This window comes from Natrix helvetica (genome assembly GCF_964273705.1).
Source record: "Natrix helvetica genome assembly, chromosome: 3".
In the NCBI taxonomy this organism is placed as follows: Eukaryota; Metazoa; Chordata; class Lepidosauria; order Squamata; family Natricidae; genus Natrix; species Natrix helvetica.
This window is the reverse complement of record NC_138549.1, coordinates 37,159,785-37,173,592: the sequence shown is the minus strand read 5'-3', so window position 1 is coordinate 37,173,592 and position 13,808 is coordinate 37,159,785. Positions and strand designations below refer to the sequence as shown.

General features: G+C 34.3%; 1 protein-coding gene across 1 annotated transcript in view; it reads left to right on the top strand.

Moving 5' to 3' along the window:
• Positions 1 to 13,808, top strand: part of TMEM131 (transmembrane protein 131) — a 93,446-nt gene that overhangs the window by 21,363 nt on the left and 58,275 nt on the right. The window contains exons 4-6 of the mRNA XM_081946768.1: positions 8,317 to 8,385; positions 11,564 to 11,687; positions 12,259 to 12,375. Of these exons, the coding sequence (XP_081802894.1) occupies positions 8,317 to 8,385; positions 11,564 to 11,687; positions 12,259 to 12,375 (310 nt within the window). The remainder of the gene's footprint in view (positions 1 to 8,316; positions 8,386 to 11,563; positions 11,688 to 12,258; positions 12,376 to 13,808) is intronic.

The window sequence follows — 13,808 nt, the reverse complement described above, 5'->3', positions numbered from 1 at the left end:
CATATCTTCCCAAGTAATCTGTGTAACTATTTCAAGGGTGTTCTAATATTGTCATGTACTGTATTAATGTATATATTGTATTATATAAGTGGTGTTTGTGTGTGGGTGTATTAATCTGCAAAAGAATCATTTGAACATTTTGCACAGATCTAAAATTTACATTTTAATTATAGTTAAATTCTGAATTCCACCTGCTTTCAGATATAATTAGCATGGGCAAAGAAAAAGTGGGATGTGTAAATCTCTGCAGTTGCTACTAATCCCTTTATGAGGTGTTTTTAAACTTTCTAGTTGAGGGTCATTTTGAGAGAACTGATCATAACTACAGGATGGCAGTACAAGAAAGGAGCCAGTCACAAATTGGTAGTAGATACATTTTGAATGGTCCTCAGATAGTTATTACTTAATGCTATTAAATACTTAGATATTTCTTTAAATTAGTACACAATCTTTTTTGAAATTAGTAAATTCTTCACTGTAGGGTTTTCCTTATAGCAAAAGTTTCCATACTTCAGTTTCCCTAAATTAACTGACAACATTGCTCAGCTTTTTTAATTTCAAGCATAGTTTATTTTATTTACTAATCAAATTTATATAATTGCTCATCTCCCCCCCAAAGAGGACTCTTGGAAGTGCACAACAATACATAAAGCAGCCAATATAAAGCAGATTAAAAAAATCTAAAAGCTACAGTAATAACATAAAAGCCAAAATACTTACCCTGGGCAAAGGGAAGACAAAAATGACCCTCTCAGCAGTAGAACCATTAAGACAAATCTACAGTTTCTTGGAAGCTCCAGGCCTGGCAGCATAACCAAATTTGACTTTATTTACTTTATATAATGTATGTGTTTGTTGCATTTATATATTACTGCAATAAAAATGAGTCAGGTTTGCTGATAATAAAATTATTATTTTATATGTGGCTTCCCAACATTCTTCTCAATATTTTACCCATATTTTGTTGTATCTCTCTTTGTATTATACACAGTCTTTTCAAATACCAGATCTTTCAGCCTTTCCTCCTTTTATACTGGGTGAGGAGAATGCAATTAACAACAGATTACTTCTCTCTTAATATAATATCCTCTAGCTTTTGCTTGCCATTTCAGAGAGGGCCAAGGCAGATATAACTAGCAGAGTTTCAGAATTGTCCAGACGGTTATCCAGAATAAAAACTGGGTATGCTTTTTATCTATGAAGAAATCCTGCATGCTTATTTTTCTATTCACTGTTTAATATTTAGTGAATATTAAAAGTATTAACATTATTTCAGTCTAGATTCATCAGGGCAATTTAGAATTGTCTTATCTGAATACAAGATTCCTTGCAGTGTTTTCCTTTGTAACAGGAATGCATAATCTGCAGATTTAAGATCATATGCAGCTCTTCAGATGCCTCATGTAAATCTCTGCAAAAGCTGCCAGTCTGATGTTTAGATTTTATTTTTGTCTTGGCCCTTAGTATTGTTTGATAGTATGGAATGTACTGCTACAACTGTGGCTCTTGGCCTTAAAAGTGTTATGTACCTATTTTTTTTTTATTTTTGAATAAACACAGAAAAAACACACAAAAAACCCCCACAAAACCATCTTCTATTACAAATTGTAGTAAGTGTGTTGATTGGTTACAAAAACTTCCGTGCATCCCTTCCACAGTCATCACCTACAATTCATATCAAATCATATATTTTAAATGAAATATATTTACATATATTACTATCATCATACTTCAACCTTCATTTGACTATAATTGTTTTTACATCTTTTTATGTAAAATATTCCAGATTTAAAGCAGAACCACATAATGGCATTCCATTAGCTCTTCGCAATTTCATCTAGTAACATTACATCTTTATAACATGTTCTAAATAAAAATTGGTTATATTTAATAACAGAGTTTCTAAACCTCCTTTCGTAGTCACAATTTGCAATTTATATCAAATTACCTCTTATCAAACCAATACATATATATGCATTATTATCATTATCAATCAATTATTTAACTGTATCCATTATCACTTCATTTTATACATAATGCTCTAAATTTAATTAAATTTGACTTAATTTTTTATTATAAGCTTTCATTACATCAACCTGTGTCTTTCCAGTAATAGTGCAGTCTTATGTCTCTTGCCATTTGTGGCATTAGTATTCTGGTTATTTCCTTAGTAAGTTTTATATGGACTTCTCTTCGCAACTTATTGCATATGCATATCTTGCATAAGCTCGAAACCCTCCATCTGCTTCTTCGATCAGCTAATCTTTAGTTATCATTAGTGCTTCTGACAAAATTTCTCTCCTTAGTTCCATTAATTCTTCTCTCTTTTCTTCTACTATACTTTGACATCTGGGGTAGAGCTCCAGTCCATCTATCTCCCCTTTCCATATTCCACTTTTCCATTTCCAACCACGCTCAGTTCACTGTCAATATCAACAATTTTCTTGTCTCTTTGTTTATTTTTTCCTTCAGTTTTTAGAACTCTGACCTCCAATTTCTTTATTTGATGAACACCCTCAATTTTTCCATCAAATTTTAATGTTCTACGATCTATGTTCTCCAATCTCTTCTCAATTTTCTCTGTTACTTCTAATAATTTTTGAATTTCAAACATAATCTTTTACAATGTTAAGGTTTCTTTTTCATGATGCGTCCTTCTTCCAACTTGTAAACACTGCCACTCTGGCATTCAAAACTTTTTATTAAATTTAAAACAAGTTCATTTATAATCTTTCAAGACAAGGCTTTGTTTTCAGTCCACTCCAGCTGCCAATAAAGCTCCCGAAGAGCATTTGTATAAACAACCCATGCTCTTCTCACTATCACTCTCTGTAAACAAGCTGAGGAACCTTGAAATGCAAAGTCAAATGATCAAAGAGAAAAAAGAAAAGACAATATTTCCAAGCCTCCAGCCTCCAAGTGGCAGTGTTACTTCCTTTCCCTATGTTATTACAGCCCTCTTTGTATTCCTTTTATATCTTCTTTATATTCCAGGCTTAAAGAAAACACCATTCTTAAATGAAGCAAAAAAAACCCCATCCAATCCAGCATTATAAAAATAAGGAAAAAGATTTTAATCCATAGATATAAAAAAAAGAATATAAAAAGTAGAAGAAGAAAAACTAATCCATTCAATTTAAAGAATAGGAAACATCTGCAAAAGTTCCATCCATAAAAGAAAATTTTAAAAAAGGATAACACACTGTCTAGTGTAGCTTAATTTCGCCACTTGTTCTCTTCTGTTTTCAAATTTAATTTAGCTTACATTGGGGGGGGGTAGTTTCTTTTATAATAATAACATTTCCTCACCAGATGGACACACTTTCTCTTTCCGTTTTCCTCCCGTTCCAGAGCTGTCCCAACTTCAGCAGCTTCAATGGCTGCTCTTCTGTTTCCAGCAAAAAGAGATTCTTCTGGATCAATCAGGGACTTTGCGGTGTCCCTGAGTTCAGCAGGACGTACTCTTCCCTATCACTGTCTCTTCGGGACGGTTTAGGTCCAAAAGGACCGTCCAGCGGCAAAAGTATCAACTGCGATCTTGGGGCTCCAAGATTGCACGTTGTGTCATTGCAACGTCAGCTCCTTCTTTCGCTATATAAAAATTCTTGATCTTGGTCTTCTTGGACATATACAGTCTAATTAATATATTAGGTTTAATTTCCCCTGATTCTGTCATTTGATCAAGTTGATTCTTTCTGTCCTACTTGGCCATTAACTTCTAGAATAGTTATCAGCCTTAAATAGCATCTTAGACTTACCCCACATTCTAACACTTTGCTCTTGTTCAACTGCAACCAATTTCTCTCAAGAGTGATTATTTTTCTCATGGCACATAAAGAAATTTTGCTTTTATGTTCAGTAATCTGATGTAACCTACAGGTGGCTTCTCATGGAAAATGCTGAGTCACCTAGATCCATCTAGGCTGTGGGTGGGAAATCCTTTTTGTAGTCTGAGGTTGATCTTTGTTTTATTTCATTTCGATGGCTGATCTTTTTAATTCATTTTAATGACTGATTTGTTTTATTTTATTTTAATATCAGTTACCACGCAGTTGGAGCAGTGATACTAATTGCAGTGTGGGTATGGGGAAGATTGTTGAATAATTATTGGTGTAATATGTCCTTTTAAAAAATTATATCTTAGGATATTAATTTTAAATCATCCTATTCTTTTCTATTTATAAATAATAAATAAATTGAAGCTTCAGGAGGTGGCAGCTTTTAAGCTAATTTTCATTGAGTTCAGAAAAGTTAAATAGGCTTGGAACATTAGTATGAGAGTATCAGAGACTACCTGAAAATCCAGGGCTGCAGACTTTAAAGATAAAAATCTTAAAAAGATCCCAGAAATAAACATAGGCATAATTGTACCTATGAAGTTCTGATGAATTGAATCCAACTTAAAAAAAAGTTTTTAATTAAAAAAAAAGAATTAAAATTTTTTTGATCTTTCATCTCAAATTTTCTGATGAATTCTGATGTAGTCTCATATTTTTGTCTTTTAAAAAAACTTTTCAGTTTTATAATTTGAATAATAAATATTAGGCAAATATAACTTAAATATAGTCAAGATATCAAGAAGACAGAGACTGGATTTCTTTGTTTTTTCCAGGAGAAAATGCCATAACCATGGGACTCTTTGAAAATGCCTTGTCTCATATATCTGCCAATCTTTTTTTAAATAGAACAATCTTAGTGTTCAATGTTGGCATATACAATTTTTCATATATTAGGTTATTTAGATTTTATAGATCATTATAACCTGCTTCAAAACAAAACTCTTTTAAACCTTCAAAACAATTTCAATGCTTGCGTATAACTAGTGATCCTTATTTTGCAGCCAAATCACTAAACCATTTGAACTTGGTAAAAAATGTACCTGCTGATTTACCGTATCTTTCGGAGTATAAGACGCACCGGAGTATAAGATGCACCAAGGTTTTGAAGAGGCAATTTTTTTTTAAAGTAGGTAGGTAGGTAGAGGGATAGAGAGGGAGAGAAAGAGAGAGAAATACAGTAGGGAGGGAGAGAGAGAGAGAGAAGGTAAGTAGGTAGGTAGTTAGGTAAAGGGATAGAGAGAGAGAGAAATAGAGAAAGATAGAGAAATACGGTAGGTAGGGAGAGAGAGTGTGTGGGTAGGTAGAGAGATAGAGAAATAGAAAGATAGAGAAAGAAATTCAGTAGATCGGTAGGGAGGGAGGGAGTAGGTGGGTTAGTAGGTAGAGGGAGGGAGAGAGAAATATAGAGAGAATACAGTAGATAGATAGGGAGAGAAAGAGAGAGAATAGGTAGAGAGAGGGGGGAAATATAGTAGGGAGGGAGGGAGAGAGAGAGAGTAGGGAGGGAGGGAGATGTTTCCAGGGGTATTTATCCATGGGCTGGAGAAGGAAATCGCTGACAATCTGCAGCACCTAAGATTTTGTTTCTGCTGGCACAGCACTTGATCAATCTAATTCTCATCAATCAGTTAAAGAGCTTTCCAAAAGGGGGCAGGGGTTTGCACTCTGCAAACCTCCCAAAAACGGCCCGTTTTTCATGAAAACCAGACTGAATAGCATGAATGGCTTGGGGGGCGGCTTGCAGAGTGCTCCTGGGGGGGGGGGCAAAAGCAAGCAAAAAATGCCCATTTTTTTTTGCGAAAACGGGCCCTTTTTGCCAAAAAAGTGCATGCATAGCTTTATGGAAGCTTATAGAGTGCTGCTGGGGGGGGGGGGGGCAGGCAAAAATGGCCCATTTTTTGCTCTGCTTTCAGGAATTCTCTGAAAGCCTCCAAAAGGGTATGCACAGCCATTTTGATGAAGGGGCAGGGCTTCGGGAGGCAAAAAATGCTGCATTCGATGTATAAGACGCACCCAGATTTTCAGCCTCTTTTTTGAGGAAAAAGGTGTGTCTTATACTCCCAAAAATAGGGTATATTATTCATGAATCATGAGCAAGAATGAATTGGTGGCCACTAAATTTGGAAACAGTATGTTATCTCAAAAAATCCTAATTGCATATCAGTTTCTTTAGAAGACAGCCAATTCATCTATTCCTCAGTAAAGCAGCCCTTCACACTCCTCCACTGGGAGGCTATCAGATCTCCTTTTATTTTATGCAGAGCATGTCTTGGTTGTTTCTTTTCACTAGTCACTTTGAGAAGGTCTCTGAGGGAACTGGCAGAATGCTTGTAAACAAGATTATTTTATCATTTATCAAAAACAAGCAAACAAACAAAACAAACAAAATCCAAATTCAAGAGTCCCAAATTGTGCTCATGGCACATAGATGCTGCCAAATTAAACAGGTTACCAGCTTTAAATGTTTGAGAGTGCCTGGGTTCAAAAAGTTCCATATTTGGTATACAACCACAATAGCACAGAAATCCTCAGGTGCCATCCTTAAGTTTCTACACAGGGATGAGGAATATTTCATAGCACCAGTGATAAATCTCTCAGGCAAAATCAAGGACACAATTACTTATGAGATGCAGGCAGGCTCTGCCTCCTCATTTTGCCCTTCTGGAACAAGTGCAGTCTCTTAGAGCAGCTTTACAAGTTCCTTGAAGTGCACCAAATGTTATTCTTTGACTGGAGACAAATATGAATAAGGTGAAGGCAAGTGTATATATTGTATCTTTAAAATTATGATATTAAAGTATGAAAATATTGCCCTATAGGATTGCACTCACCCACCTCTCCTCCACAATGCCTATCAATCTTTCTGGATCAAATCAATCCAACTGAAAATATTCCCTTCTGTATTTATTCCCTAACATTGGATTATGACAGGACTAAGATAGCCATTAAATAAAGAATCTTTGACATAGAATACCAGGAAAATTGAAAATATACCAGGTTTGTTTAGCCTTAGAGTGGTTCAAATATTTAGTGATTCCTGCAAGGATACTTTCATAATTAGAAACACCAAGCCACAGAAAACCTTTTATGCTGATAAAATGCTAAATCCTCCCTTCTGCTGTACTGAAGAGTAAGTATAAACAGCACCCAGTAGTTTAATAGCTTTGTTCCTCTAATACAGGAGAGATAAAAACATGGGCACATGCCATCTTCTGTTGCTCATTCTAAAGAGATAAAAGGTTTCTTTGATTGGCTGTGATCCTGATAAACTAGATTCAGCCTGTGTCCAATTTCTATTGGAAGGCAATAGTCTCTATTTTAGCTTTGACTTACTGGGCAAATGAAATCTATTACTTTTACTGCTGTTACTGCTTTTATTGTTTTATCTGTACTGGTGTTAGAACCTCCTTAAAGATATACAGTATATACCTGCATTTTTATCAATAAAGATAACTCAGTATGTGACATATAATCCTGTCAGAACTGCCTCCAAATAAGCATTCAAGTTTCCACCACATCACTTCAAATAAGAATTACATATAGTCTTGATTAAGCTTATTTTATATTGAATAAAATAGAGTTCATTTTCATATTATTTTATTGCAGCTTTTATAATGAATGTCTTGTTGGAAGTTGTCTGAATAAATAGTATAATATATAATTATAATAAGATTTGCACTGTTGTGATACTTAAGCTAAATTCCCTGATGGTTCTTTTCACTAATGTCATATGAATGTTAAAAGCTGGTAGGAAATTATGAATGGAATCATTTTATCTTAAAGAACAAATATCATTTGTATAGTATCTCAGCATCACATTCATGAACATTCCTGCTGATTCCAGGAGTTGATTTACCATACTTCTATGGCAAGTTGACCCAGTGGGATATCATAGTTAATAATAGCCACTGAAAGAAGTCTGTTCCTCTTATGTCTGTAATTAGAAGTCCAATCAAGACTATTTCCATCTCCAGATCAGGATATCAGCTAAACTAAAATTGATCGAAATAATCTGTGCCATCCAAATCTATCTGGAAGTGAAAAGTAACCATTCTTTTTCCCAAAATGATAGGAAAGGTTTTCTTTTCTTTTATCATAGAATACTCAAAGGCCCAGACTGGTCCCATTAATGCAACATATTTTATTATAAGCAAGATTTTAAATTATCCATAATCTGTATACTACTGAAATCTCATATCTATAACTTTTAACTGGGTGAAATAGTGCATCATAGGGCAACACCTTTTGAACCAAGATACCTCAAATGGGCTAATTTACAGAATGCATCCAAAATCTGGAACCAATCACTTTGTGGAGTTGAAATTTGCTGGTTGCTTCAGCTCTCCTGTGCTGCATGTTGCCACCCAAAAGTGTGTGTTTTTAGGTAAAAATGACTCCATTATAAAAATTTTATTTATTGTTAATGTTATAAAACTTTTAGCTATATATCTGAGTGTCTTTTCTTTTTGTGTAACAGTGTATCTATGTATCGAGGAAATTGCAGACCTATTCGGTTTGAACCACCAATGCTGGATTTTCATGAACAGTAAGTTGGGAATATTTTAATTAATATACTAAACAACACTTTCAGATAAAAATTGTACAAGGTTTCAGTTCCAGAAACTATTGTATAAGCTTATTTTTCATTATGTCAAATTGCACAGTGTGTGCATGTGCAAAACAACAGCTGCCATTTTTGCATCCCTTGAATAGAAGGCATGAAATAAGTCAGGAGTTATATAAAGGTAAAGTGTTTAGATGTTGAACTATAAGCAAGGAGACCATGATATCTAATTCTTCCTTTGGCCAACTTGGTGACTTTGGGCCAGCCTAACCCATTTTACAAGGTGGGGGGGGGGAAATTGGAGGAGGAAACATTATGTGCACATTATGCAATAAAACATAATAAATCAAAACAGTTGTAGCAGCAGTAGCAGAAATTGATGTTAAAAGACCAAAAATAATAATAACATCATGTCAGATATTCAAGATTGCTGCTTAGCACTGCAAATGATATGTACATTTGAATCCTATTTAAGTGAAAGGTGTATTTATTTGTTCATTGGATTTAAGTTCCATATTTTTATAGGAATGCAAAATGGCTTATATGGAGATATCTCTTCATATTACTACAACAATATCCTGTAAGCTACATTACACGGAGAATAACTAGTCATTTTTAAAACCTTTGCAGTTTCAGCACCAATGCCACCTGTAGTGTGTTTCTATTTGGCAACCTGAATGAAGAAGAAATCAGAATATAGAGGAATTGTAACATATTACAATCCATGAATTCTAAATTTGTCACAGAGGATTTAAAATCAGAAGTAAACTTATTCAATAGCAGGCAGGAAGAGATTATTTTATGTTCCCCATTTTATTTGCATACCACCCAATTCTGGAAAGCATCTGGGCATCATCACCTAGTAGAAAAAATGTCTGAAATAATAAATCCATAAAATAAACCAAATGCAATATCAAATATTACACTCACCCACACAAAATGTGCAAAAGCATGCAACTGCATGTTCAAATCTTCAATCATGCCAAGCGCTTTTCCCGCACTTGATGAACTATTCAGTCATGACTATCCTCCTGAGACCCAAAAGGAAGACTAGTAATACAATACAATAACAATACAATAACAATACAATACAATACAATAGCAGAGTTGGAAGGGACCTGGAGGTCTTCTAGTCCAACCCCCTGCCTTAGTCTCTCTAAGAAGGGAATTCCAAGATATGGGAAAAATTATGAGGCCCAAGACAATGTCATTCTTGTGTAGACAGGATATGGAAGTAATTTACCATATTCATCTTGATTAGGTAGTCTCCAGCATTAGATGGATAATGGAGAAGATGCCGCAAGATTAACTATATATTGTCTTAAAAGTTTGCAACAAGCACCTTGAATTACATCCAGAAGCCTCTTGGCAATCTGCAGCTCGCAAATCAGTGGGTAAACCCTGACTGTCCAGGCTTGTTACCAACCATGGCTTCTGAATGCTTTCCAGGGCTATTTTCATCTAGGGCTTACAATAATCCCTGAGGGAGGTGACTAGGCGATTGGCTGTGAACAGGATTCCCTGATCCACAGAAGTTGCAGTTGGTGCACAAGATGTGACTGTTACAAATGTTTTGTAAGTTGCATTGGTTACTAGTTTATTTCGAGGTCCCGTTCAAGGTGGTGGTGTTGAACTTTAAAGCCCTGTAGGGCATGGGATCAGGTTATTTGAGAAATTACCTTTCCCCGATTTCATCTTCTCATCCCATTAGATCCGACAAAGTGGGCATGTTTTAAGTTCCCTGATTTAGGGAGCTATATCTGGTAGTCCCAGGTAGTGAGCCTTTTCTGTTATAGCGGAATGTTTTCTTCCCTCTCTCCCAATATTAAATCAACTTTATCATTTTTGAGGATTGGAAGGTCTCTCTGGTTATGCCAGAAGGCCTGAGAACCCAGGGGATGGGTAAACAAATGAAGTTTGTTATTTCAGTGAAGATATTAATCACAATTAATTGTTTGAAAACAATATTGTATAGTAGTCAGACCATGAATGGTTATTGAATATTAATTTAGTTAACCATGTTAACTAAAAATATTGTTCATTCTTTTTCTACTGCTTTTAGTTTAGTTTTTATTTAAGAAAAACCAAGATGATCTTGGAAATGTCATGTGACCCTAGTTAAAAAAAAACATTGGAATTCAAGCTTATACAATACAATAGCACAGTTGGAAGAGACCTTAGAGGTCTTTTAGTCCAACCCCCTGCCTAGGCAGGAAACCCTATACTGTTTCAGACAAATGGCTATCCAACATCTTTTTAAAGATTTCCAACTTGTTCCACTTAACTCTGTTAAGTATGAAGGAAGAACGGGAAATGCTGTCAAATGACTTTCAAATTTCTGTTATGGTAGCCTACATCAATAAAAAAGGATTGGAACAATACTTTTGAAGTCTTTTTTGATCTAGCTTACTTCAAAGGGCTGATAGTTCCTGTCCCTAACCCTAAACATGAACCCTAGAAACTTGTCTTTGAGAATTGTAATTGCAGTGCTGTATTTTTTTTTCAGAACAAAAATGTATCAGTGCTTTAAAGACAGCATATGTGCTTGTTCTCTTAATTACTAATAGAAGAAATAATATTTAATTGGAATATTAATTGACTCCATTCTCAACTGAAGCTTCAAACCAGCATGCCAATAATTTTATAAATAAGATTATTTATAGTCTCTAATATAAATACCTGGTTAAATAATCGTACTTGCTTACTGCAGTAACTTGCATTGTAGAATTAACATAGTGATAACCTATGATTATTGTGGAATAATAGTTTAAGCTTTCATTTATTGGTTTATTTCCCTTTGTATAAAGCTTCTCTCTCATGTAAAAACTTCATTTTTATTTCTTTGAATATGTTAAAGTTAGTAATTCTTTAATATGCAATTCAGTGTTGCTGCATTGTGCAAGTTATTGTTTGCTTTAGGATAAAGAGTTAAATACTGCTTGTACCATTTGCATTTCTTTGTTTTGTTAATTTAATGCTAGATACCACCTATGGCACCTATAGAAACGAATAAGACAGATATTCATAATGATAATTCATATACAAGAATTTTTTTTCATGATGTATCAAAATACATTATGGCCTACAAATATAAATTTACTGTGCTAAGATAAAAGATAAAAAATTATAAATGCTTTTTTTGATCTTTCTTTTTATACAGGCCGGTTGGGATGCCGAAAATGGAAAAAGTTTACTTGCATAATCCCAGTTCAGAAGAAACTATTATATTAGTTTCAATATCTGCAACAACATCACACTTTCATGCTTCTTTTTTTCAAAATAGGGTGAGCTAGCTTTGTTTTGTGAAGTTATTGTAGAATATTTTTACCCTATCATAACAAACTGTACTTTAAACAAAATCCCAAATATGAGATATTGTAAACTATAAACTAAAATATGTTTATATCATTTTTCACTGAGGAACAGTTCAGTAAAAATGAGAGATCGATTTCTCCAGGGATTTGCAAATGTATTAATTAAGTATTGCAAAGGAAAAACTTAATTTCAGTTTATACTACTGTAGTTCTAATTCTGATAACTGAGGAAGAGCTGTTTTTTGTTAGATTTATATTCTGGCTTTTTTCCCTCAGGATCTAAGGTGTGCTACATTGCACTTTGTCCTTCCATTTTTCTGCACAGCAATACTGGGAGGTAGATTGGGATTAGAGAGGCGATTGGTCCAAAATCACCCAGTGAACTTCCATGACTAAGGGTGAACTTCAATCTGGATTTTCGCAATCCCTAGTCAGGGATCTTAACAGATAGCTTGCATATGTCAGTTCTTCTTTTGCATACTTAATACACTGCTTTTGAATCAACAGCATGGCATATCTTCTGACTTTTTTTCTTTTCCAGAAAATTATCCCAGGAGGAAATACATCATTTGATGTAGTTTTTCTTGCAAGAGTTGTGGGAAATGTAGAAAACACATTATTTATTAACACATCTAATCATGGGGTATTTACTTACCAGGTAAGAACAATGTGACATTGCTTTGTAGCACAGTGTACATTAAGATAACACTGTACAATTGAAACTAACAACAGTTTATATTATTTGAAGTCCTTTTTCATAGAACCAGAGTCCTGATAGGCTTTTTTGGTCAGAGAGTCCAAACCATTTGCTCAAATCCAAAGTAAAGCCACTTTGGCAAGTTGCTGCTTAGGCTTTTCTTGAATAGGTTTAACGCCAATGAATGGGAGTTTATATCTTTCTGGGAATTGGTTTCACTAACTGGTATTTGAAAGATGTCACCCTCATTTTCCATGTGTGGATCTGTTGGGTTTTGAATCTTTCCTAAAGTAAAGGCTCCAGAAATAAATACTTTACTTAACATACCCTGGAGACTGACTGACTAAAGTAAAATGTATATTTCCCATGATTCAGAAATGTATGTCCGTTGATACACTCCTGCACAACTTTTTTTTCTGTTTTCTTTTGCAGCCACATCATGATGTTGAACATTTTTTCAATTTGTTAACTATTCTACAATCTTTTTGATAAGAATCATTACAATATATGTTATCCCTCATTCCGGGCACTGTTTCCCAGTGTGTTTGTCTTGAATTTTATTTTATTTTCAAAGGCCCATCAGGATTGTTTTGAGTTTATTTTACAATGTATTACTCTGTAGATGCATTACTCTGGATTCTCTTATCTGTAGATTTAATATGCATTCTCTTATCTCTTTATCCAAGTCACTAATAAAAATGTTGAAGAATACAAGCCCCAAGACTATGATATCCTACTTGATACCTCCCTCCAGTTTTATAAGGCTACATTGATATGCACTCTTTGAATATATTTCTTGGAAAGCTGAGGTTTGGCCGGCTTGCCTCCTTGTAGATATCAAAATAATGAAAGTCATCCATCACTAATACTTTATATTTTTTGGAAAATAATCATACATGTCTTCTGCTTGTTTAGATAAGTGAAAGTAAACAACAACAGTTCTTAATTTATTTATTACTCCCTTTATATTAACTAGATGCTCTTGGGAATAAATTCTTTTAGGAGTTCAAGTCCCTCTTCTTTTCTATTACCTATTTGTTCCTTTTTAACAAATTGTATTCTTCAATACAATCGTAGGAGTCATATCACCAGATGTAAGGCCGAATTCTATTTCTTTTTGTTATTCCCAGTAATTATTACAGGAGGATAACAAAGTCTATTTCTTCATTTGTTTTATTAAGAGATGTGAAAGATGCCATCCTATATAAGAATAAGCTTTTAACTTCTGAATTTTCATCCCCAGGTTATACAGGATTCATTTTATGGGCCTGACTTCTTCAGGAATCCACCACTATTTGTTCTGTTTTGCAGTCTCTCTTTTTCTTCCTCTGTAATTCAAAGCTTGTTTGTTTTGTAAGGGCTTGAAAGCTGTAAAAATTGTTGTTTCCTCCCCA